The sequence below is a fragment of the Natrix helvetica genome (genome assembly GCF_964273705.1).
Source record: "Natrix helvetica genome assembly, chromosome: 5".
Lineage (NCBI taxonomy): Eukaryota > Metazoa > Chordata > Lepidosauria > Squamata > Natricidae > Natrix > Natrix helvetica.
The window spans coordinates 3,081,429-3,107,454 of NC_138551.1; the positions used below are offsets into that span (position 1 = coordinate 3,081,429).

Here is a 26,026-nt window from a genome sequence, read left to right on the forward strand (position 1 = left end):
TTTTCTTCTTCCCTCCCTCCCTCCTTTTTTTCCTTCCTTCATTTCTCCATTTGCTTGCTTCGTCCTTCCCTTCCTTCCATCCTTCCATTATTCCCAACCCTCCCTCCCTCTTCGTTTTCCTTCCTTCTTTCCTCCCTCCCCCCCTTTTCATTTCCCTCCCCCTTTCCCTCCCTCCCTTCCTCCCATCTCCCACCACCCAACAGGAGCACAGAGAAAGAGTGGGGAGGGGGGCGTTTCTGCATCTACATCTACAGCAGGGGTGTCCAAACTTGGGAACGTTAAGACTTGTGGACTTCAACTCCCAGAATTCCCCAGCCAGCATGGCTGGCTGGGGAATTCTGGGAGTTGAAGTCCACAAGTCTTAACGTTCCCAAGTTTGGACACCCCTGATCTACAGCCACCAATTTGCCATCCTGGCACTTGTGCTGAACTTGCCAAGAAAATGCAGCTGGGCTCCGAGAAAGCAGAATGCAATTCCTCCCCCCCCCCCCCTTTCGCACAAGGCACATTTCGGGCATTTTATTACTTTCTGTTCTTTTCCATCCTGCTGCCTGCTGGGAACCGCTGGGCTACAGCTGCCATGCAGACAGCCATCTGGGTCAAACAATGCCAAATTCAGCAGTGCCAGACCGACCTTCCCAATACCAATTTCACATGACATGCAAACTAGGGTCAGGTCAAGCTTTTTCACAGGTGCATTCCCAGTTTAGAAATTTATTATTGTTGTTGTTGTTGTTGTTTAGCATGTTGCCTGATCCCAGCCTCTTTCATTACGATGGATGAACATATTGTGTAATCCCTTCCCTGCTGCCTAATAACCATTAATCATTCCTTGAGAGGAAGAGGAGGGGAGGAAGATAGAGGTGAGGAGAGGAAGATGGAAGGGAGAGAAAGAGAAGGAGAGAGGAGTAGGGGAGAGGTAAGGGAAGAAGGAAGGGAAAGGAGAGGAGGAAGGAAGGAGGATGGAAGGGAGAGAAGGAGAAGGAGAGAGGAGTAGGGGAGAGGTAAGGGAAGAAGGAAGGGAAAGGAGAGGAGGAAGGAAGGAGGATGGAAGGGAGAGAAGGAGAAGGAGAGAGGAGTAGGGGAGAGGTAAGGGAAGAAGGAAGGGAAAGGAGAGGAGGAAGGAAGGAAGGAAGGAGGATGGAAGGGAGAGAAAGAGAAGGAGGTAGGAAGGGGAAGAGTAGGAGTAGGGGAGAGGTAAGGGAAGAAGGAGGGGAAGGAGAGAGGAAGGAAGGAAGGAGGATGGAAGAGAGAGAAAGAGAAGGAGGTAGGAAGGGGAAGAATAGGAGTAGAGGAGAGGTAAGGGAAGAAGGAAGGGAAGGAGAGAGGAAGGAAGGAAGGAGGATGGAAGAGAGAGAAAGAGAAGGAGGTAGGAAGGGGAAGAATAGGAGTAGGGGAGAGGTAAGGGAAGGGGAAGGAGAGGAGGAAGGAAGGAGAGAAGGAGAAGGAGAGGGTAGGAAGGGGAAGAGGAAGAGTAGGAGTAAGGGAGACGCAAGGGAAGAAGGAAGGGAAAGGAAGAAAGTAGAGAAGGGAGGGAGGGAGAAAAGAAAGGGAAATGAAGGTGGTGCTACAACAGGAGGAAGGAATGGTAAACAAAGCAAACCAAACTGTATATTATAACCTTTTAAGTGGAATAACAAATCTATAAAAAGACGAATGTAAAAAAAAAGAATAATAACTATGTGAATGTATACCTATAATTGTAAACAGAGAACAAAAAATAAAAAAAACTTTTCAAAAAAAAAAGATTAATCATTCCGCAAATCCAGCTTCCTTTCTGCGTCTCGTCCAGCTGACTCGCTCCGGAAGGCTCACGGGCGCCAGCTTGCAGGAGCACAGAGGGAAAGGGGGGGCGATGTGACCTTCCAGCTCAGCCACCGCCGCATCTCCGGGGACCCCGGCGTAACCCAAGGACAGGACAGACCCTCCCCAACCTCCCTTTCCCAAACTTTCCTGCTCAGCTGGTCCTGCCAGGTTGCAGATCCCACCCCCCAGCCTCCCCCCCCCCCGCCCGGAAGAAGGTGTCCACGCAGCTTTGGCACCCCTCGCCACTGCGCCACCCCTCCCCCCCTCCGGTCGACTCTCCTCGGCCGCCTCCAACCCAGCCGGCGTCTGCGGCGAGTTGCGTCCTGGGAGGATGCTGGGATGCAGGAACGGCTGGACCACTCGACCCGGCGCATCCTTCATCATCGCCTCTTCTTGGCCAGGGGAAGCGCTTGTCCCGAGGCCGCGGGGGCGCGCGGTGCTGCCTCCCGGAGCTGCGTCGTCATCGCGGCCCGCTTACATAACCCGAGTGGATAAGTGAGGAAGAGGGGGGGACTCTTGGTGCCTCCCGCCGCAGCTTTTCGGCCGCAGTTTCCGTCTAAGGCTCTCCGGCCGGGGCTGCCGCGCGGGGCGACCTCCGCGCGGGGGGGCTTAAGAGACGACCCCAGCCCACCCACGGCTTCGTGGAATCCCTGCCCTTCCACGACCCCGGCGACGGCAGCCCGGACCCTCGGCGTTCCCCCTAAGGAACTCGCGTGGGCAGGAACCCTGGAGAGGGGACTCGGGCCGGCGGGGGTCGCGGAGGGAGTTTGTGGGCGCGCAAAGGGCGCCCCGTCCAGCTTTCCTCGTCCTCGAGCGGGCAGGAGAGTTTGGCGTGATCCGCGTGGGTAGGAACCCGGGCCGAGAGGAGGTCGCGGAAGCTGCGGGACGAGTTTGTGGGCGTGCAAGGCGCGACCCGTCGAACTTCCCCGTCTCCGAGCGGGCAGGAGAATTTGGCGTGATCCGCGTGGGTAGGAACCCGGGCCGAGAGGAGGTCGCAGAGGCTGCGGGACGAATTTGTGGGCGTGCAAGGGGCGCCCCGTCGAACTTTCCCAACTGGGCAGGAGAGCTTAGCGCGATCCGCGTGGGTAGGAGCCCGGGAGGATCGCGCCACCTGCGGGAAGCCCTTGCGGCCGCGCAAGGGGCGCCCCGTCGAACTTAACCCGTCCCCGAGCGGGCAGGAGAGCTCGGCCGGCGAGGGGCGGCCGAGCCGTGGGAGCCGAGCCATCCGGGCGCGCTGGGGCCAGGAGGCGCTGGGGCTGAGCCGCGGCGTCCAGGAGGCGGGCGGCTTGGTGGGCGCCGTCCAGGAGCAGGCCTGGGGCGTCTGGGTGCAGGAGGAGACCCTGCGGCCCGCCGAGGGGGGCGAGGAGGCGGCGGAGGAGAGCCAGGCGGGCCGTCGGAGGCGCCGTCGGGCGCGGGCCGTCGGGCTGCCGTGGGCCGGCGGCTGGGTGCTGTGGGCCGGCGAGCGGGAGGGCGCTGGGGCGCAGGAGCAGGCGGGCCGCCGCGGAGAGCCTCGCTGCGGCGTCCAGGAGGAGCAGCCTCGCCCGCCCGGCGCAGAATCGCCTCCCCGACGGTCGGGGTCCCAAGCGGGGCTTTGCCCGGGCTCGGTGGGCAGCGTGGCGCAGGCGGTCCGGGCGTCGGGCCAGCAGGAGGTGGGTCTCCGCGCCCAGCACCAGCCGCAAGGCGAGCGGGAGGGCCGGGACCGGGACCAGCCGTCGAGTCTGGGGGCGCCGGGTTGGGCCCGCTGCCAGGCGGAGAGCCACTCGGGCGGGCAGGAGGGCGGCGAGCGGCACGGCGTGCAGGAGCAAGGGGACCGCCTCCGCGGGGTGCAAGCGGGGCAGAACCGCCTCTGACGCCGTCGTTGCTCCGCACAGCGACCCGGGACGGGGATGGACTGGGGCCCTCTGCACGGAACGGGCAGTCCCCGTTTGCACCCTGCAGCCAGGAGCCAGACACATGCAAACTGCCATCTCTTCCCGACCGTCGGGGATTGAGCCAGGCGGCTGTGCCAACTTAGACGTCGCTCTGCGGGTTGGCGGGGTCTGCCCAGGGTTGCGGCTTGCAAAGCTCGTCGGGGGCGCTTCTACCTGTCTTGCAGGCATTTCCCCCCTCCCCGTCTCAAGTCCTTGCCGTGTCCCGGGCTTTTTGCCAATTTCATGCAGCAGCGTTGGGTCATCTGGAAGCTGCACCGGTGGGACTGCGTGCCTCCAGCCGCCCTTTAAAAACCTCCCTCTTCCTCCGGGGCTGTTATCACCTGATTATTCCTCCCGCCTCTTGGCTCTTACTGTCTTCCCCGGGCAAAGAGCGGGTGCCAAGCGTAGCTGGCAGCCCCGAAGTCGTAACCACGGCATCTCTTTGCCCCTTCAAGATTTGCACCTGTCGCCCGCGGGCTCCCGCTTGCAAAGCTTGAGCCGCTCGGGACAACGGGTCTCCCCCTCCCCCAGGTCGACATTTTCACCGGTCGCCCGCGGGCTCCGGCTTGCAAAAACTCAATCTGGCCATTTATTTTTCCGCCTGCACAATTGAGAACCGCGCAACTTTTGCGCCTGGCAGCCGCCAGGGGGCGCCGCTTCCCCGACGGTCGCTTTGCATTCAGACGTGACTCCTGCGAGGAAGATCGGCGCGCGTGTTTCGAGAGTTCAGGATCGCTGGCCGGGTGAGGACGCAACCCCCGGGTGCAGGCTGGGGTTGGGGTGGGGGGTTCCTCCGGGTCGATGTCCACTCCTTCGGAAGGTCTCCCGGAACGTCTGGACGGAGGCAGCGAGCAAGGTAAGAGCCGCGCGGTGGCTGGAAGTTGGTTGCAAACTTTTGCAAACTTTTTCCCCCCTCCCCAGTTGATCTTGGTTTATTGCAAACTTGGATGGATGGGCCCCCTGCCTCGAGCTTGTTTGGGGTCCTCGGTTTCTGCTGCTGGTGGAAGATTTGTGTCTTTGTGTTGTGTGTGTATGCGTTGTGTTCCATTTGGGGTCCCCTGGTTTCTGGTGCAAGATTTGTGTCTTTGTGTTGTGCGTATGTTGTGTTGCATTTGGGGTTCCCCTGATTTCTGGTGCTGGGGGAAGAGTTGTGTCGTGTTGTGTGTGTGTGTGTGTGTGTTGTGTTGCATTTCCAGGAATGGCAACCCTTCCGCATTTAAAACAGAAGCTAAAGAAAATCTGTATGAATTCGCAGAAAACGCTTGGCCATAAGGGTTGAGTTGGTGGAATTGATTGTGTGTGTGTGTGTGTTGCATTTCCAGTAGCTGCAACCGCACACTTTTTTATGAAAGGAAAGAAAAACGGGTTGCAATTGGGGGGTGGGGGGAGAGGAATGATTTGCATAACCAGAGTTCAGTTGCAAAGTTGCTTAATACAAGTTGCAACAAATTTTGCAGCCTGAAACGATGCAGTTTAATGTGGGTTAGTTAAAAGGGAGGGTGGGATTAATTGTCCTCATTCCCCCAGCAGTTTCCCCCCCCCCCATCCCTTCTCTGGAAGCAGATGTGACCCCTCCTAGAAAGAGAAAAAAATAGAATTATTTATATTCGTTTGCATTTCATGTTTCTCCATCTATTTCAAAGAAAAGTGCAGGAAATCTCAGGGCTGGGCTGGGCTGGGCTGAAATCCTGCAACAAGTTAAAGCCAGGAATCCACTCAGCATCTGGGCCCCTTCTGGGCCTTCCAAAATGAAAATAGCATGGTGCTAGGCCTCATTGTCACAAATAAGATTTTTCCTTAGCAAGATATATAGAAGCAGCATCTGTGTTGTGGGTTTTTTTGGGAGGGGGTGTTAAAGGATATAGGATGTGGGTTATTTCCCCCCCTTCTTAAATAGTTTATAATGTCAGAATTAGCTTCTTGCCTGTGGTGCTTCAGGAAAGTTCTTTTGAAATGAGTGAAGGGAGAGCTCAAGTCAGCGAGCCAAGCCGCAAGGCTAATTGAGATGTATTGGCTGCCCTGTCTCTCTTAATTCTGTTCTGTATCTTCTCCTTATTTTGGTTTATTTTTAAGATGCAAGGAAAAAAAAGCCTGAAGCATTAGGGAGCAAATTAGCCCCCCAGGGAAGCATAGGGTAGGAAGGGATCTAGGAGGTCATCTAGTCTAACCCCAAATCCTATGCAGGAATCCACATACTCTATTTTCATTCTTGAAGAACTACAAAGCAGTTGAATGAGTTTTAACCCATTTTATGACTTCAATTGCTGCAATTGTTAAAGCGACTCACTGCGGTTGTTAGGTCAGTAACATGGTCGCTAAGTGAATCCAGCTTTGCTATGGACTTTCCTGGTTAGAAGGTCGCAAAAAGGGGGATCATGTGACCCCGGGACGCTGCAGCCGTCATAAATATGAGTCCTTTGCCAAGCAACCACGTTTTTTTTAATAAAAAGATTTTTATTAGATAAACATTAAAAACATTGGACATAGTGCGACATTTCTGGCATAAACGTTTTCATATAGTGATTAGATCTTACGACAATTACATTTTATATCCATTGCATAGCTGTATGTAGTCAGTCAGTTGATCCTTTCTTTTATATAATTACTAACTATTCAAATACATACCCAATTCCTACCTATCACGCCTTCTTAATACCATATTTTCCAATTCTTAACTTGTCTGTGTTTTTCTGTCCCGGCCCTTTCCCCTCATTTCTAACTATTGGTACCATTTGTCCCAGATTTCATGATATTCCGTCTCTCCCTGAAGACCAGAACTGAATGCAGGATTCCAAGTGTGGCCTTACCAAGGCCTTATAAAGTGGTATTAACACTTCACGTGATCTTGATTCTCTCCCTCTGTTGATGCAGCCTAGAACTGTGTTGGCTTTTTTGGCAGCTGCTGCACACTGCTGGCTCCTTTTTAAATGATTGTCCACTAGGACTCCAAGATCCCTTTCACAGTTACTACTACTGAGCAAGGTACCACCTATACTGTACCTGTGCATTCCGTTTTTGTTGCCTAAATGTAGAACCTTATTCTTTTCACCATTGAATTTCATTTTATTAGATAGTGCCCAATGTTCAAGTTTGTCAAGATCCTTCTGTATCTTAGAGACAATTTCAAGACAATGGGTCAAAGGACTCTACAGAAGAAAATATTACTAAGAATCAGGAAAGTATAGGCAGTGGGGCTAATTCTTGACCGCAGAGAAAAACAGACGGGCCTTGGGTCAGTCAAAGCAATTTTGGCTTGATGACCAAAACGTCTGAGAAAATATTTCTTGTGCATAAAACTACTCTGAAAAAGAATTGAGGAATAAGGGGTGACTCTGCTTAAATAATATGTCCTTATTTAGAATGCAGATAATTCTTGATTTATAACCATTTGTTTAGCAAATTAGAATAGAACACAACATAAAATAGGATAGGAATAAAACTAGAATAGAATAGAACAGAACACATAATAGAATGAAATAGAATAGAACATAGAACAGAATAAAATAGAATCACAGAATAGAAATTGAATAAAATGAATAGAATAGAACAACAGAGTTCGAAGGGATCTTTAAAGTCCTCTAGTCCAAACCTTTGCTCAACAAAGAATTCCTATACCATTTCAGACAAATGGCTATCCAATCTCTCCTTAAAAACCTCCAGTGTTGGAGCACCCACAACTTCTTGTGGCAAGTAGTTCCACTGGTTAATTGTTCCCACTGTCTGGAAATTCCTCTTTAATTCCAGGATTGCTTGCTTCTCTCCTTGATCAGTTTCCATCTGTTGCTTCTCCTGCTTTCTTTGGACAATAACCTGACACCCCCCCTCTTATTTTGGACAACCCCACAAAATATTGGCATTTTGGGAGTTGAAGTCCACAAGTCTTAAAAGTTGCTTTGTGTGTGTGTGTGTGTGTGTTCCATGCACGACGGACAGCTGGAAAACTCCCAAATCCAGATGAGCGAAATAGAGATTCTCCCCCAGATGTGGTTGGGATTTTCTTTGGGGGGTGGGGGAAGGAACCAGATGGAGGAACAGATGTTAACTTGGTGGGTGGGAGCTGGGGAAACCAAAACGCAGCAAATTCCACCCTGGGGTCTTTTAGGATTGGAAATAAATCTGCCGGCATTACAAAGATGCTTTCCGCATTTTGGAAGACCTCAAATTTTAGGAGGATCTTGGGAGCGTTTTTTTCCTTCCCTGGAATTTTATTCCCAACTCACAAAGACTTCTGTCTGAAGAAAGGATGGATTTGATTTCAACCGAATCGATTTAAATCACGATTTAAATCACTGGTAAAAAAAGGCTTGATTTAAATCGACTCGATTTAAATCATACTTTTTAAAGGGCAGCTGTCATCTCCGCTGTGAAGTTGTGTGAATGCCTCAAAGCAATGCATGTTCTCTCAGCTTGCAGAGAGAGCTTAGATTCCTTGCATGAAGTTTACCAAAAATGTAAATATTGCAGAATATACAGCCTCATAGGGCTACATTTCCTGCCAAATAAACTCAATTATTAATGTATCTTAAATAGAAAATCTACCTTTAGATAGATTTTTTTACTCCAAAAGCACTTTATTAAAATAAATTGGATAAAAATTTAAAAAAAAAAATCTCATTTAAATTTTAAAAAATCATTTTAAAAAATTGAATTCCAGATTCCTCCTGAATTTTTGGGCATTTTGCAATTGCATTCCTGTGGCGTTTTTTCAACTGCAGTAGTCCTCGGCTTTGGACCGCAATTGAGCCCAAAGTTTCTATTGCTAAGTGTGACGGGCGCTCAGTGAGTTTTGACCCATTCAACGACCTTTCTTGCCACTGTTTAGTGAATCGGTGCAGTGGCTCAGTGACCTTTCACACATCCCCATGGTTAGGGAACTGAAAATATGGACGCTCGCCAACTGAGTCGTACTTACGACGGTCGCAGTGCCCTGGGGTCACGTTTGCGACCTCTTGACAAGCAAAAGTCAAGGGGGTGCCTTAATGAGGCCTGGCGGGTCCTTGGATATAAGTTGAGAAGGTTGGGGGGGGGCGGGGGGCTGCCCCCCCTCAGGAAAACAAGGGGGGGTGGCGGGTGAGACCCTCCCCAAAAGAATTCATGCCAGTCTGGCCTTCGTCCCGCCTGGCATTGGCAACCAGACACACACTGGGGATTTCCACAGGTTGGCACAAGTTACGTTTTGCTGGCTGGTGCATCGAGCTGAGTCATCCAGGCTCTGCAGTGCACAAAATGTACCAACTAAAATTAGACATTAAAACAAAAACAACAACCCACCACATGCAGTTAGTCCTCGACTTACGACCACGGTGGAGCCCCTTTTCTGTCATTCAGTGAAACCCCCTAAGGGACGTTTGCGAATCACTGCAGGCGTTCCTGGTCGTTAAGTGAATTCGGCTCCCCCCCCCATGGACTTTGCCCGTCAGACGGTCACAAAAGGGGATCACGTGACACATACCCTCCCCTCCCCCCGGGACACTGTGACCGTTGTAAATGCGAGGCGGTTGTCCAGCATCTGAATTTTGATCAGGAGTCCAGAGGCTGCAGTGGTCATTCATTGTGAAAAAACGGTCATAAGTCACTTTTTTTCAGAAGCGTCGTAACTTTGAACTGTCACGAGAGTTAGTCCCTGACTTACAAGCATTCGTATAATGACCGTTCAAAGTTAACGACGGCACTGAAAAAAGTGGCGACGGTTTTTAACGCTTAGCGACCGTTGCAGCATCCCATATGCGGCGTCCCCTGATCAAATTGTGGAGGCAAGGCAACTGACTCACATTTATGACGGTTAAAGTGTCCCCGGGGTGTGTGTGTCACATTATTCCATCTTGCGACCTTCCGGTCAGCAAAGGAGAAGGCAGATTCACTTAACGACCGTGTCATTCACTTAACACTACAGTGATTCACTTAACAACGAAAGGGCGTAAGACGGGGCACGGCTCAATCAACCACTGCCTCGCTTAATTGGAAATGTTGCGCTCAGTTGCGGTCGCAAGGCGAGGACAAGCTGTACCCATTGTGGTTGTGGGTAAATTGACAGGCGCTTGTGCCGTCGGGATTGCAAGGCCCAGTCTCCCCAGCTCAAATCAGCGCCAGTGGATGATGGTTTGTCTGAAGCATCTCAAGATGGCCCGATTTCAGAGAGGCCACAGACTGATATGGTGGTTAGTCGCTGAGTGGGTTGCAGGAATGGAGCCCAGCCGAGCCAGAACAGGGGTTAATGTTTCTCCCCAGTGTTGTGTGAATGCAGAGAAAGTTGGGAGTTCGTCTTGTGTTTGTGGGTCTGTGTGTTGAGCTGGCGGAGGGGGAAGCAAGCAAGCTCTGTGTGTGCAAGGAGAGGAGAGTCCTTTCCCACACAGCGCAAGCGGCGTTCGTCCTTGAAGGACAGGATGTCGTGGGAAAAAGTTCCCAGCCCTTCCTCAGCCGGCTGGCAAGGACGATGGAGCGATAGGAAGACGGTGGGAACCAAGTCCTCCCTCTGGTCCAGCCTGCCTGTGCCCACGCTTTCCCCGGCTCTGGATCCATCCTCTTCGCCTTGCAGACTTACAAAGGTGTCAGCTTGACTGCATTCACACAACCTGATCGCACAAAGAACCTGGGGGATGCAAAAGCAAGAAAATGGCTCACCTCGAATTTTGGGCACAAATTGGCTTTGGCGACAATTTGAATCGGGGTGCAAATTAAGGGGACGTGGATGATTGCCTCCAGGGGTGCATTTGGCCCCTGCAGATTCACACACACACACACCATACCACACCTGGAGTAACGGTAACAGAGTTGGAAGGGACCTTGGAGGTCATCTAGTCCAACCCCCTGCTCACGCAGGATTACTAGGGATTCGAACCACCGAACCTTTCTGATTGACAAGCTCCGTGTCTTAGCCATTGAGCCATACCTCCTGCAGTAGAAATTGGATATGTCAGGGTTAATAACAGGTAGTCCTCGACTTAACGACCAGGATTGAGCCAAGATCCCTGTTGCTAAAGGGGGGGGCGCAGTTGTGAAGTGAATTTCGCCCCTGTTTTACGTCCTTTCTCGCCGCAGTGGTTCAGTGAATTGCTGTGGTTGTTAAACTTGACTGAAATGGTTGTGAATTACATCCGGTGTCCCCATTGACTTTGCTTGTCAGAAGCTCGCAAAAGGGGATCGCACGACACCCCCGCCCCCCAGCCCTGGGGTTGCTGCGGCCGTCAGAAATACGAGCCAGTCGAGCCGAGGGTTCGAATTTTGATCACGGCGCCACGGAGATGTCACGATAAGCCGATGTCATTTTGAAAAATGGCGATAAGCCGATGTCATTTTGTTCGGTCACTAAATGAGCTGTTGTAAGTCGAGGACTGCCTGTCACGGCCTCTGGCGTACACAGTGGCGATGGCGTGGATTGTAATTTCTCCTTTGCATGACTGGATGTGAGCTTTCGGCGCCCATCTTGATTCCTGGCGAGGTTCTGCAGAAGCACCTGTGCCTTTTATCTCGCGGTCTGCTCTCTTACGATCCCTTTCTCAGTTTCCTCTTTCGCTCTTCCTCTCCGTCTTCCTGCCTGTGGCCGTTTCTGCCTTCGGTTCAGATTTACGACTGTTGCTCCCGCCGTCCTCTGGGGCAGCTTTGATCCAGATTTACGGAGAAGAGGGAGGCTGGATTCCCACTGACCCCCCTGTGGAGGAGACACATGGACCTTGTGATCCGTGCGTAGGTGTCTTCGTGGTAAGGCTGGTGCGCTGAGCTCACCCTGGTTCTCCCGGGGACTGGGTGTTCTTCCTGTCCGCTAAGCTTCCGGTTCAACGGAGACTTCCTTCTGCAAAATTTTAATTTTAATTTTTTATGGGGGAACATTTTCAGTTTTCGGTTCGTCTCTTTCCTTTCTTCCTCGTTTAAGTTCCCCTCCTGCTGTAAAATGATGTTTACTCCCTTAAGAGAGGAAGGGAAAAATTCCCCGGGGGTCCCTTCAGGTAGTCCTCGACTTACGACTTACGCCCCCCAGTGGAGCCCAACATTCATGTTGCTAGGTGTTGCTATGTGTTAAGTGAGTTTTGCTCCGTTGTACGATGTTTCTTGACCCAGGGGTTAAGTGAATCACGGCAGCTGTTAAGTGAGGCACACGGTTGTTAAGTGAATCTGGCTTTTCCACTGACTTTGCTGGTCAGAAGGTTGCAAGAGGGGAGATCACCTGAACCCAGAACATTGCAATCGTCGTAAATGTGAGTCAGCTGTCAGTTGCCAAGCAATTTTGTTCATGTGGCTGTGGGGGAATGCTGCAACGGTCGTAAGTGTGAATAATGGTCTTTTTTTTGCAACCTTCGGACAAGCAAAGTCAATGGGGAAGCCCGATTCACTTAGCAACCGTGTGACTCACTTATCAACTGCAGCGATTCCTTTAACGACGGCAGAAAGAAAGGTTGCAAAAAGGGGCCAAACTCATTTTACGAACGTCTCCCCTAACCATGAAAATGTTGGGCTCGGTTGCGGTCGAAATCCGGAATCCCCTGTAAAAACTGAGGACTAGAAACTTGAAAGCTGTCCGTGTGTTTTTTTCATTTCACAAACACAGGGGAAACCAAACAGAAGTGTTTTTCCCAGGTTTTTTTTGGGCACAACCGCATCATCCACGATGCCAAGCCACAACCTTGGCGCATGGCGCACTCCAGATCTTTCTGTTCTTTCCTGCAGGTTTTGGAAGGATCGCTGCATGGGACCGTGTGATCTGAGATCCCGATGGCTGTGATTTGAACCTCACAGCAGCCGTAGAGGTTTTCGCCTGATCCTTGGGGAGGTGGTCTTATATTTTATCATATATATATTGATATATATATGGAGGAGATCCTGTGGCTTAGTGGCTAAGACTCCTGCCTAATATGTAATACAGCCCAGTTCAAATCCCAGTAAGGGTATGGCTAGCTGATGAGAGCTAAATAGCTTGAAATAGATCTACACTAGTCTCCCTTTATTTATTTATCAGCACAAATACAACACACACAAACACACACAAACAAATAAATAATATTTTGACCACCACCCCTCCCAATAACTGCAGACTGCAGAGAAGGGAGCCAGGGAGAGATGGAACCAAGAGAAGAAGGAGCTTGAGAAGGAAGATGATTCACGGCGCATGGCCTCAGGTACGACAACCTTCCCACCTGTGCGTCGGTGTTCGTGTTTTTGGTCCCCAGGTGTTTCCAGCTGCGGAATTTCACACTTATTTTCGGGATGCCATTTGCAGGGAATGTTCGACTTCAGGGCCACAATTCCACACCCCCCCCCCCTATTTCCATGGCTGAGCGAGTGAGTTGTTAAGTGAGTTTTGACCCGTGTAATGCCTTGGTTGCCGCAAGTTGTTAAGGGAATCATGGTGGTTAAGTCACACAGTCATTAAGTGAATCTGGCTTCCCCGGGGACTTTATCAGAGGGTTGTAAAAGGAGATTGTGTGGGCCCTGGGATCGTCGTAAGTACGAGCAAATGTCCAAATTTTGATCACCTGACCACAGGGATGCTGCAACGGTCGTAAGTGTGAAAAACGGTCATGTCGCTTTTACAGTGGTGGTGTAATTTTGAATGGTCACTAAATGAATGGTTGTAAGTCGAGGACTACCCATAGTTGGTAAAAAATGCTTCATACTGATTGATTCATTCCCTCCGTGTTTCTCTCTCTCTCTCTCTCTCTCTCTCTCTCTCTCTCTCTCTCTTTCTTTCCCCACTCCCTCTCTCACTCCCCTCTTTCCCTCTTTCCTTCCTCCCCTCCTCCCTTTGTTTCCTTTTCCTCCTTTCTTCTTCCTCCCTCCTTCCTCCCTTCCTTTCTTCCTCCCTTTTTTCTTCCATCCTCTTCCTCCTTTCTCCCATCCTCTCTTCCTCTTACTTTCCTTCCTTCCTCCCTCCTTCCTCCCCCCTCCTTCCTTCCCCTTTCCCTCCCTCTCTCCATCCTCCCTTCCTCCTCCCAGTCGTAAATATGAAAGCCAATCCTAGCTCACTTTTATTCGCGCCATTGTAACTGAACGGTCGCTAAACAAACGGTTGTAAGTCCAAACCTACCTCTAATGTAGAATACTTGGAAAGAAACCCACAAAGAAACGTAAATTCTTAACCTGTTGTCCCACCTTGCAGGGTGGGCGTTGAAGAAACAGATTTTGCTCCCAAGATCTCAAGTGAGCGATCAGCTGTCGGGATCCATTTCCGTACCCCAGTCTGGGCAGAAGCCCCCTAGATTCGGTGGTTGATCCCAGCTGCCTTTGAGACTGGATCCCTCCTTGGAAGAGTTTCGTGATGCTGCTGTTCATTTATTGATGAGATTTGTCTACTTCAGCCTGAAACCAAATCAGATTCAAGGCAATTTGCAAATAAAATGTAAGGCACAATCGATGCGGCAATTGATTAAAATAGCAACCTCCAAATTGGTTTGCAATTCAATGAAACATTAAAAGCAACAAAATTAGATTTATTGAGCTCCAGGGAATTTCAAAGCAGGGATGTCTGGCTTGCCTCCGATTGCACAACATCGTCAGAATTGGAAGGGACCTTAGAGGTCTTCTAGGTCAACCCTCTTCTCAGGCAAAAAGAAGCCCGGGACTTCTCAGACTGTTATGTATAGGTAGTCCTCGACGTACGACCACCGTTAAGAGTTGCAGAGCTTCCATTGGTAACCAAGGCCGTTGTTAAGTGAATCATGTCCAGTTCACGATTGGTTGTTGAGTGAATGGCTGCAGTTGTTAAGTGAATCACGCAGTCATTGAGTGAATCTGATTCCCCCCTGTTGAGTTGGCTTGTTGGAAATGGGCTGGGAAGCTTGTAAATTGCGATCATGTAACCCAGGACAATGCAGTAGAGGTAGTCCTCACACTTACGACTGTCGCAGCTTCTTCGTGGTGACGTGATCAAAATGCAGGCGCTTTGGCAACTGGAGTGTAATTACAATGTTTACATGAAACCAGGGTCATGTGATCATCATTTATGGCCTACCCAGATGACTTCCGACAGCCAAAGTCAGGGGGGGAAGCCGGAGACAGTGAGTTCTAGTCCCACCTTAAGCATGGAAGTTGGGCCAATCACCAGGAGACAGTGAGTTCTAGTCCCGCCTAAGGCATGGAAGTTGGGCCAATCACCAGGAGACAGTTCTAGTCCCGCCTTAGGCATGAAAGTTGGGCCAATCACCAGGAGACTGAGTTCTAGTCCCGCCTCAGGCATGAAAGTTGGGCCAATCACCAGGAGACAGTGAGTTCTAGTCCCCCCTTAGGCATGAAAGTTGGGCCAATCACCAGGAGACAGTGAGTTCTAGTCCCGCCTCAGGCATGAAAGTTGGGCCACTCACCAGAAGACAGTGAGTTCTAGTCCCGCCTTAGGCATGAAAGTTGGGTCACTCACCAGGAGACAGTGAGTTCTAGTCTCGCCTAAGGCATGAAAGTTGGGCCACTCACCAGGAAACAGTGAGTTCTAGTCCCACCTAAGGCATGAAAGTTGGGCCACTCACCAGGAGACAGTGAGTTCTAGTCCCGCCTAAGGCATGGAAGTTGGGCCACTCACCAGAAGACAGTGAGTTCTAGTCCCGCCTCAGGCATGGAAGTTGGGCCAATCACCAGAAGACAGTGAGTTTTAGTCCTGCCTAAGGCATGAAAGTTGGGCCACTCACCAGGAGACAGAGTTCCAGTCCCGCCTAAGGCATGGAAGTTGGGCCAATCACCAGAAGACAGTGAGTTCTAGTCCTGCCTCAGGCATGAAAGTTGGGCCAATCACCAGAAGAAAGTGAGTTCTAGTACTGCCTCAGGCATGAAACCCGGCTGGGTGACTTTGGGCCAATCACCAGGAGATGGGGAGTTCTAGTCCTGCCTTAAGTGTGAAAGTTGGCTGGGTGTCTTTGGGCCAATCATTAGGCGACAATGAGTTCTAGTCCCACCTTAGGCATGAAAGCTGACTGGGTGACTGGGCCAATCACCAAGAGACGGTGAGTTCTAGTCCCGCCGTAGGCATGAAGGCTGACTGGGTGACTTTGGGCCAATCACCAGGATACAATAAGTTCTAGCCCCGCCTTAGGCACTAATACAGGCTGGGTGACTTTGGGCCAATCACCAGGAGACTGTGAGTTCTAGTCCCATCTTAGGCATGAAAGACGGCTGGGTGACTTTGGCCCAATCATTAGGCGACAGTGAGTTTTAGTCCCACCTTAGGCATGAAAGTCAGGTGGGTGACTTTGGGCCAATCACCAGGAGATGGTGAGTTCTAGTCCTCTTTTAGACATGAAAGCCGGCTGGGTGTCTTTGGGCCAATCATTAGGCGACAGGGAGTTCTAGTCCTGTTTTAGGCATGAAAGTCAGGTGGGTGACTTTGAGCCAATAGGCATGAAAACCGGCTGGGTGTCTTTGGGCCAATCATTAGGCGACAGTGAGTTCTAGTCCCACTTTAGGCATGAAAGCCGGATAGGTGATTTGGGGCCAATCACCAGGAGATGGGGAGTTCTAGTCCCACCTTAAGCATGAAAGTCAGGTGGGTGACTTTGGGCCAATAGGCAAGACAGGTGGCTCGGTGACTGGCTCAATTACTAGGAGACAGTGAGTTCTAGTCCCATTTTAGGCATAATAGCCAGCTGGATGACTTTGGGCCAATCACCAGGAGATGGGGAGTTGTAGTCCCGTCAGGTAAGAAAGCCTGCTGGGTGACTTCCTCCCGTTTTCTCTCAGCCCAGCCTACCTCACAGGATTGTTGTTGTAGAGGAAATTGGAAGAGGAAGTCAGATGTTCACCACCTTGAATTCTTTGCAAAAATAATAAAGGCGAGACGTAAACAACCTTAGCTTAACATACAGGGAGTCCTCAAGTTACAATAATTCATTTAGTGACCGTTGTTCACGCTTATGACCATTACAGCATCCCCCTAGTCACGTGATCAAAAAGACGCTTGGCAACTGCCTCGTATTTATGACGGTTGCAGCGTCCCAGGGTCAGGTGATCCCGTTTTGCGACCTCCTGACCAGCAAAGGCCACGGGAGAAGCCAGATTCACTTAACGACCGGATCCCTAATTGAACGACCGCAGCAGTTCCCTTAACCGCTGTGGCGAGAACGGTCGTAAAAATGGAGCAAAGCTCCCTTCCCAAATCTTTTTCCCTTGGCAACATAAATGTTGAGCTCCGCTGAGGGTCGTAACTCGAGGACTCCCTGTCTCGCCTTCCGAACCAGAGAAGGAGACGCCGCAAAGCCTCACCTCGCCAGGTTTCAGGTTGTTAAATCCTCTGGCAGCTCAATTGTTGCATCAGTTGTGCAACTCTAATTGTGCAATTTTTGTGCTGCCAACCCAACATGCCAACTCTTACCTGCCAGTGGGTTGCATGATACCTTGTTATGGGGAGGTGACAGGTGACACCCAAAGGGGGAGGGGCCTGCTGAAGGCCCCTCCCCCAAGCTGTGGCAAGCTCTACCGCCTGCCCGCCCGCCCTCCTCCCTCCCTTTGCCCAGGAAAATCCAACCGCGCCCATCTGCTGACGTCGCTGTTACACACACTCCTACTGGCAACTTCTGGCTAGGCTGCAAGGCCGAACTACTGCCCACCCGCGTTGCTAAGCAACCAGTGGTCACCTTCCTCCCCGCATGCCAGGATGGGTGAAGTCATGGTCATGTGACCGGCTGGCCAATCGGGAGCGAGGCAGCCTGCCTGCCTGGGCGAGCGAGACAAGAGAGAGAGAAGGGGGGGGGAGAACTTCTGGCCAGATGTGTTCGACGGGCATCCGGCCACCTGCGCCGTAATCCAAACATCTGGAAGGGATGCAAATGGTGAGTACAGCCAAGAGGCAAGGGAGCGGGGCTAGGCGCTCGGCCCGGGGAAAATGCTGCCTTTCCCCTTTTGCCAGGTGCGGGAGTCGCAAACCAGTTGCACTGGCTTGTTTTTCCCAAAACCCTCCGGGACGGGCCAGGATGTCGGCAGCTTCCTCTCCAAGCCAGACAGAAGGAGAAAGCCGAAAAAGTCCCCGGTTCCAAAGAACCAGCGATGGGCGGTGCACCATGGGTCCCCCTGCCCTGCTAGGGATCCGTGCAGCGCCTAGGGAGTTCCAGAGCTGGAAGATCAGGGAAGTCCTCCTTCCAGACAGTGAGGTGTGCACAAAAGGGGTAAAAGTGGCAGAGTTTGGATTAAAATCGGGATGCCAACACACACACACACACACACACACACACACACACACCAGAGATGCACAAATGTAGACCGGGTGTGGTGTGTGTGTGTGTGTTGGTTTTTTTTGCAACTTTCCTGGGTGAAGTTGGTGACGGCAAGGTGTCCCAAGCCATTGTGTAACAAGCTTCGGTTGCAGGCGTCTGGTTCACTGCCCTGGTGTCACCCACATTGTGGGGTTTCCCCTGCCAAAGAGGCCTTTGAGGTTGGCACAAATGGCCCGGGGTTAATGCCACCCAATGTGTGACATCCCACAAGCTCATTGTGGTCTGTGATAGATCTTGGTTTTAATGCAAGGAATTGTGGGGCTGCGGCGCAAATGCAGCGTGTGCCATCCAGGATGTTAAATAGATTGGCAGGGTTGTACAAACCCCCTTACCTGGGGACAGTGTAGAGGTAGTCCTCGACTTACGGCCAAAATTGAGCCCGATGTTTACGTTGCTAAGCGAGATGTTTTGTTAAAGTGAGTTTTGCTCCATGTTACGACCTTTCTTGCCACGGTTGTTAAGTGAATCACTGCAGTTGTTAAATGAGTAACTCGGTTGTTAAGGGAAACTGGCTTCCCCGTTGACTGTGCTTGTCGCAAAAGGGGAACACGTGACCCCGGGACCCTGCAACCATCATAAATACGAATCAGTGGTCAAACACCCCGATGTAAATCACATGAGCGTGGGACTCCTGCGGCGGTCGTAAGTGTGAAAAATGATCTTGAGGCCCTTTTTCCAGTGCTGCTGTAACTTCGGTCACTAAATGAACCATTGTAAGTCGAGGACTACCTGTATTCGAACATGGTCTTTTTTCGGAGTTTTCTATTTAAATATTAAAAAACTGAACTGTTTGCGAAAAAAAAAGCTTGAGAAAAAAGATGTATTTTAGCACTTTTGTTTCAAGTTGCAGAGTTTTAAAAAATTAACTCATTTGCTATTAGTCTTAAAAAGACCTATAAGCCGCCTGGAACTACCTTTTAAGGGAGATGGGCAGCTTCTTGGATAGATGGATGGATGGGCAGATGGATAAATGGATGGATAGATGGACGGATGGATAAATGGATGGACAGACAGATAGATCAATTGATGGGATGGATGGATGGACATATGGATAAGTGGATGGACAGAGAGATCAATTGATGGATGGAAGGATGGAGGGACAGATAGGTGGATGGATGGCTGGGCAGATAGATAAATGGATATATAGATGGATGGATGGATAAATGGATGACAGACAGATCAATTGATGGAAGGAGGGATGGATGGAAGGATGGAGGGACGAATGGATGGGCAGATGGATAAATGGATGGACAGATGGATAAATGGATGGGACAGACAAATAGATCAATTGATGGAAGGAGGGATGGATGGAAGGATGGAGGGACGGGTGGGTGGATGGATGGATAGATGGATGGACGGATAGATAAATGGATGGACAAACAGATCAATTGATGGAAGGAGGGATGGATGGAAGGATGGAGGGACAGATGGATGGATAAATGGAGGGACAGACAGACAGATCAATTGATGGAAGGAGGGATGGACGGAAGGATGGAGGGACAAATGGGTGGAGGAGGGATGGTTGGCGGAGGCAGGGACAGATGGACAGTTGGACGGACAGAAGGATGGATTTCTGTGTAACAGGAAATCCTTGATTTACGACCCCAATTGAACTCTGGATTTTCTCTAGTTAAGCAAGGCAGTTGTTAAACGGGTTGCATCCCATTTTGCAACCTTTCTTTTGCCACAGTTGTTAAATGAATTACTGATGTTGTTAAGTGAATCATGTGGTTATTAAGTGAATCCAGCTTCCCCCATTCACTTTGCTTGTCAGAAGCCTGTTGGGAAGGCCACTTACATACTGCAACCGTCATAAATGTGAGTCAGTTTGATCATGTGTCCCCAAGGATACAACTATGGTCGTAAGTATGAAAACCAGTCATAAGTCACTTTTTTCAATGCCTTTGTAATTTCAAACGGTCACTAAACGAATGGTTGTAAGGCGAGGACTACCTGTATAAGAAGTAGGCATTTTTTTTTATATTATTGATTTTATTTTTATTTTTTATTTATTTTTTATTCTCCTAGGCGCTGCTTGAAGCGTCCAAGCGCGGGTTAACTTCAGCTTGGTGCCCAAGGACTGAGTTAAAAGATTGTGTAGCCACGCCTCTTGCTTCCCGGCTCAGTTTAAAAAACTCAGTCACCCTAAAAGGAAGCTTTTGGGGGAGTTCCAGTCCTTGAGCAACAGGTTAAACTCTCCAAGTCAGTGTAGTTTAGTCTTTATTATTTTCGTGTTCAGTTAGGTTAGTTTTTCTTTAGCTTCTTTGTTGTTTTTGGCTTCCAATCCGTCCAAAGTTGAGATTACCGCCAGATGCGCGAAACTGGCTGCCTGGAGCGTAGCTGGCTTTCGCGCTGCCACGATTACAGCAACACCGGGGGAGGCTCGTTTAGCGGCTGCTGGTGAGCTCTTGGGGACAGGTAGGCAGTCAGCATAGCTGGCTGGGGAATTCTGGGAGTTGAAGTCCACAAGTCTTAAAGTTCCCAAGTTTGGACACCCCTGCTCTAGGGCATCTCTTGGGTCCCCTTGTCCTTCCCTGGCTGAGGAATCCCTGAATGACATATGCTCCATTGCTGCCTCCATCTGGGGCTGGCTCAAGCCCTCCTAAGGATCAGGAACCTCAGCTGTCCAGGAAAATGCAGGATGTAGTTGTACGCGCAATTTCCCAGGGGATTATGGATGGCATCCAGCAGTTAGGCTTAAAATTACCCCTCCAGACTGCAAACCCTAGCAGGGCCCGTGCCGCTGGGTCTCGGGATCCACCGGCTAGAGAAGCCTCTCCGGCTCCTTCGGGGGTCAGCAAGGTGTCCGAGGGGAAGGAGGTTGTACAGGACGCTCCAGACGAAAATCCTCTCCCTGACACGCCTGCCTTCTCAGTCGTATTCAAGCCTTCTATGTTTAGGGCTCTCCTTACCAAGGCCAGGGCTTCCGCCACCCAAATGGGTCTCCCAGCTCAGGCAGATAAATCCTCTACTGACCAGGGCACCAAGGATACCATTGGGCCCCAGGATCCAAGTGCGGGGCTCTTCAAGGAGACCTCTCCTCCTCAGGATCTGTTCGCAGCGCCCCAGCTGTTCCTGGATGTTATCCAGAGCCGAGGGGCCCAGCCGGGTTCTATGGCTAATCCCAGCAGGGTAGATAAGAACCTGTACACCATGGAAAGTAGCCTCGAGGATCTCTTGAAACTTCCTGAGGTAGATAACCCCATTATATCTCTAACTTCTAATTCGGTGCTTCCAGCCGACTTGCTGGAAGGCCTAAAGGCTGAGGACAAGAGGGCAGAGAAGGCCTCATAAAACTCACCTGGCCAACGCATGGGCCATGAGGGCATCTTCTTCTTCCTACTTTAGCAGGGCAGCTCTGCAAATTGTTGTCCAGCTTACCGGCAGGGGACATCAAAACGCAGCAGGATGTCAATGAAATCATAGCGGCTGTCGAGTATTCTGCCGACGCCTCACTTAACGCCACAAAATTTTCCTCCAGAGCCCTCGGCTCCAATGTGACCTCGCGCCGACTGCTGCGGCTTTGCCACTGGCAGGCGGACATGAAGGCGAAGTGGAAGCTCGCTTCCGCTCCCTTTAAAGAGGGGGGGGAACTTCGGGGAGGCCTTGGATTCGGTCTTAATTGAATCCAAGGATAAACGTAAGATCTTACCAGCGGTCATCCAAAAACAGGACCGCAAGGGTCAGTCCTTTCGTAGGCAGGCCTTTCGGAACGCAGACCCTTCAACCTCTTCTGGGGCATTTAACTGATCTTACTCCCAACCTCAGGATCGTCCCCAAGACAGGTCTTCCTATAGGGACAAGAACAGGCAGCAGGGTCTTCCGAGGGAGGGTATTCCAACCGCTCCTTTCGGAAGTCGAAGTGACCGTCACCATCCCCCCCCCCCCCCCAATAGGCGGTCGTCTCCAACTTTATGCTGCTCAATGGAAGGAGACCACGATGGACACTTGGATTCTGAATACTGTCCGTCATGGGTTGACCCTGGAATTCCTCTTTTCCCCCACGGACCTTTGTCCGTTGTCCCATTCCCAAGTCTGCCCACAACCGCCAACTGATGCGGGGGGAGATAGGACATTTGCTGGAGATAGCAGCCATAGAGAGGGTCCCCAGGGGTCAGGAGGGCAGGCGGTTCTACTCCATCCTCTTCCTGGTCCCCAAATCTTCAGGAGGAGTAAGGGCAATACTAGACCTCAAGAAACTCAACATCCATCTGGCGTACAAGCGCTTCAAGATGCAGTCACTTCAGACCATTCTGGGCTGCCTCAGGCAGGGCGACCTCCTAACTCCCATTGACCTGAAGGAGGCATACCTGCACGTTCCAATTCATCCGGCCCACCGCAAGTTCCTGAGGTTCCAGTTTGCCAACCAGCACTTCCAGTACAGGGCCCTCCCCTTCGGCCTCTCGTCGGCCCCAAGGACATTTACCAAGCTTCTAGCCGCCATCGCAGCGCATCTCCGATCTCTCCCAGTAAGACTGGCATGCTACCTGGACGACATTCTCATCCACTTGTCGTCCAGCCCAAAGGGATCTCAACATCACCATCCGTGTTCTCCAACGCCATGGGTTCTCAGTCAATCTCAACAAGAGCCACCTGACTCCAACCTGCAGAATCCAGCATCTCGGCATGGTGATCGACTCCAGGAACTGCAAAGTCTTTCTCACGCGGGAGTGGGCGGACAACATCAGATCCCTGGTAAGAAGCATCCGTGCGACAAGGTTAGCGTCTATCGCCTCCCTCTCCCAGTTGCTGAGGAAACTAGTGTCGTGCATTTCGGTGGTACCTTGGGCGCGTCTGCATGCACGGGAACTCCAGTGGTTCCTCCTACCGATCCAGAGACGCAAGGCCAGCAACTACAGGAGAGTGGTACGTCTCCCTCCAAGGGTGGTTCGCTCTCTCAGGTGGTGGCAGTCAGAGGCCCTGCAACGGGGATGCTCCTTCAAGGAACCGGAGCGCCTGGTCATAACAACGGACGCCAGCCTATACGGTTGGGGTGCTCATCTCCAGACTCATGTTATTCGGGGCATGTGGTCTCAGGTGGAGCTCGCCCACAATATAAATTGGCTGGAGCTCCAGGACGCCAGGCTTGCCCTGCGTCATTTTCACCATCACATCAGGGGCCGCAATGTTCTAATTTTGACCGACAACATTGCCACAAAAGCATACATAAACCACCAGGGCGGCACTCGATCTCTGGCCCTGATGACAGAAGCGGAGGCACTGGGTCGATGGCCGGAGCGTCACCTGGCATCACTGTGGGTAGACCACATCTCAGGGGAGGACAACGTGGCCGCGGACTGGTTGAGCAGAACTACCATCAACTCGGAGTGGTGTCTCCATCCATCGCTGTTCCGTCAACTATCGCAGAGGTTCGGCCTCCTGAAGGTTGACCTGTTCGCCACTCCGGCCAACACTCACCTCCCCCGGTTCTTCACCAGGTTCCAGTGCCCCGGAACGGAAGGGACGGACGCCCTACGGTGTCACTGGCCTCCCGGCCTCTTGTACGCCTTTCTGCCTCTTCCATTGATTCCACTGGTGATCAGGAAATTCTGACAGAGGGAGCTGAAGTGTTGCTCGTGGCACCACACTGGCCAAGGAGGTCCTGGTTCGCCCAGCTTGTCAGTGACTCAGCACTGGCGCATACCTCAGGAGCCGATCTCCCTCAGCCAAGGGGCCATTCAACATCCGGAACCCCAGTGGCTGCAACTAGCCGTTTGGCTCTTGAGGGGGACCTCCTGAGATTCAGCGGATTTTCAGACAAGGTCATCCGCACCGTCCAGGCGCCCCTCCACTCTCAGGATCTACGAGGCAACTTGGTCGGCCTCCTCAACTTGGTGCCAGTCTCATCACGTCATCGCCACTTCTGCAACCATTACGCAACTCCTGGACTTTCTGCAGGAGGGCTTGGACAAAGGCCTCTCGCCTAACACGCTCCGTTGGCAGACAGCTGCGTTGGCCACCATCCTGTCCACGGACTCACAGCTGCCTCTTAGTAGACATCCTCAGGTTCGTAGCTTCCTCAAGGGGCTGCCAACCTCAGCTCTCCTACAATTCACAGATATCCGACTTGGGACATGTCTGTCGTCTTACAGTCTCTGACTGCAGCCACATTCGAACCTCTTCGATCCGTCGGTTTGCGTCACTTGTCCCTCAAGACAGCCTTTCTTTTGGCTATCACCTCGGCCCGCAGGATTTCCAAGCTGGCCGCTTTTTCGGTCAGAGAGGACCTTTGCATTGTACATCCAGACAGGGTCATTCTCGGACTGGACCCAGCCTTTGTGCCGAAGGTCGACAGTGTCTTCCGCAGAACACAGGAAGTGATCCTTCCAGATTTCTGCCCGCGACCCAGACATCCAAGGGAGCAGGTGTGGCATAAACTTGACGCATCTACAAGAAACGATCTGCTTCCTTTCGCAGGTCGGAAGCGTTCTTCGTGTCTTTTCAGCCCGTCTCCATGGGCAGGAAGGTCTCCTCTTCCACCATAGGACGCTGGATACGGGCATGTATCAAGCTGGCCTATGAGCCACAAGCTAGACTGGTTCCTCCTTGCATTACAGCACACTCAACGAGGAGCGCCGCGACCTCGGCTGTGTGGGCCACGCAAGCGCCCATCGAGGAGATATGCAGGGTTGCTACACTGCGGGCCTGCACAGTTCTTCTTCCCACCCTGGGACTACATACCTTGGGTATGTCCTGTGCTTGGACACTCCAAGCAGTGCCTAGGAGAATGACCGTTGGCTTACCTGAATGGTCGTTCTCTAGGCGCTGCGGGAGTCTCCAACCCCACCCAGGGGTGTACCAACTTCGTGGGCATAGAACATTGCTATGTGTATCTTCCTTTTGGGACTTATTCTTCGTTTGTTTTAAACTGAGCCTCTGAGGGGAGCAGGTGGCATGGCTACTCAATCTTTGAACTCAGTCCTTGGGCAGCAAGTTGAAGTTAACCCGTGCTTGGACATTCCAAGCAGCGCCTAGAGAACGACCGTTCAGGTAAGCCAATGGTCATTTTATATTAGTTTAGTTTAGTTTAGTAGTTTAGTTGTTTAGTTTAGTAGTTTAGTTTAGTTTAGGGTTTGGTTTGGCTTGGTTAAGTTTAGTTTAGTTTAGTTTAGTTTAGTTTAGTTTAGTTTAGTTTAGTTTAGTTTTTTTATATCCTGGGCATTTTAATGTATTTTTATGGATGTTTTAAAAACAACCCAGAATTGCTTGGAATGTAGTGGATGAATAAATAGATGAATAAATAAAAAAGAGGAGAAATTTTGTAATGCCAGTTGCTTTCAGCCAGTGAAATAAGAGTTAGGACTTTAAAAAGTCTGGATTACTCTCCGCCCTCAAATGATTTAGCACCCTGTGCAATGAGCAGCGGGTTGGGCTAGATGACCTCTAGGCTACTTCCCAATTCCAGGATTCTGTAAAGAGTTGCAAGACTTGACTTGCTGCCTGATGGCTCACCGCTGGGCGCACATGCCTTGTGAGGTCCTTCGTGGCTGATGCCGATGCCTCATCCACATCCCATCACATGCACGATGACAGCACACCTGTGGGTTGTCTAAGGCGTGTGTGAAGGAGGAAGCCCTTCAGATGCTGGTTTCTGTCTCCGTGTGTGAAGATGCTTAGCGTTTAATCCTGGCATTTCAGCTGCTGAGAGTTGGGATCCCTCTGTTTCTGAGCTCCCCTCCCTTCCAGGTAGGAAATGTGCACCTGTAATAGCCATACCTGGCTTAGTTGTGAAGGTCACCAGGAGGATTTAGGGGGCTGGAGGCTAAAACATACGATGAACGGTTGCAGGAACTGGGCATGGCTGGTCTAGTGAAGAGAAGAACCGGGGAGACAGGAGAGCATCTTCTAATATTGGAGGGGCTGCCACAGAGAGAGGGGGGGGGGGGATCCAGCTATTTTCCAAAGCCTTCGAAGGCCAAACAAGGAATAATGGATGGAAACTGAACAAGGAGAGAGTCAACCTAGAAATAAGGAGGAATTTCCTAACTGAGAACAATCAATTGATGGAACAGAAGTTGCCTCCGGAAGTTGTGGGAGCTTCATCCCTGGAGGCTTTCAAGAAGAGACTGGATTGCCATCTCAGAAATGGTGTAGTAGGGTCTCCTGTTTGGGCAGGGGGGTTGGACT

At 51.2% G+C, this 26,026-nt stretch overlaps 1 protein-coding gene across 2 annotated transcripts in view; it reads left to right on the plus strand.

Annotated features, from left to right (window-relative positions):
• The first annotated feature begins 12,627 nt into the window (after positions 1-12,627).
• TNK2 (tyrosine kinase non receptor 2) overlaps positions 12,628-26,026 on the plus strand; it is a 79,561-nt gene continuing 66,162 nt past the window's right edge. The window contains exon 1 of one of the 2 annotated variants that reach the window (XM_081956076.1): positions 12,628-12,826. In XM_081956076.1, the coding sequence (XP_081812202.1) occupies positions 12,803-12,826 (24 nt within the window). In that variant the 5' untranslated portion in view covers positions 12,628-12,802. Of the gene's footprint in view, positions 12,827-17,177; positions 17,459-26,026 lie in introns of those variants that run through there. The other variant, XM_081956077.1, reaches the window with a different exon arrangement.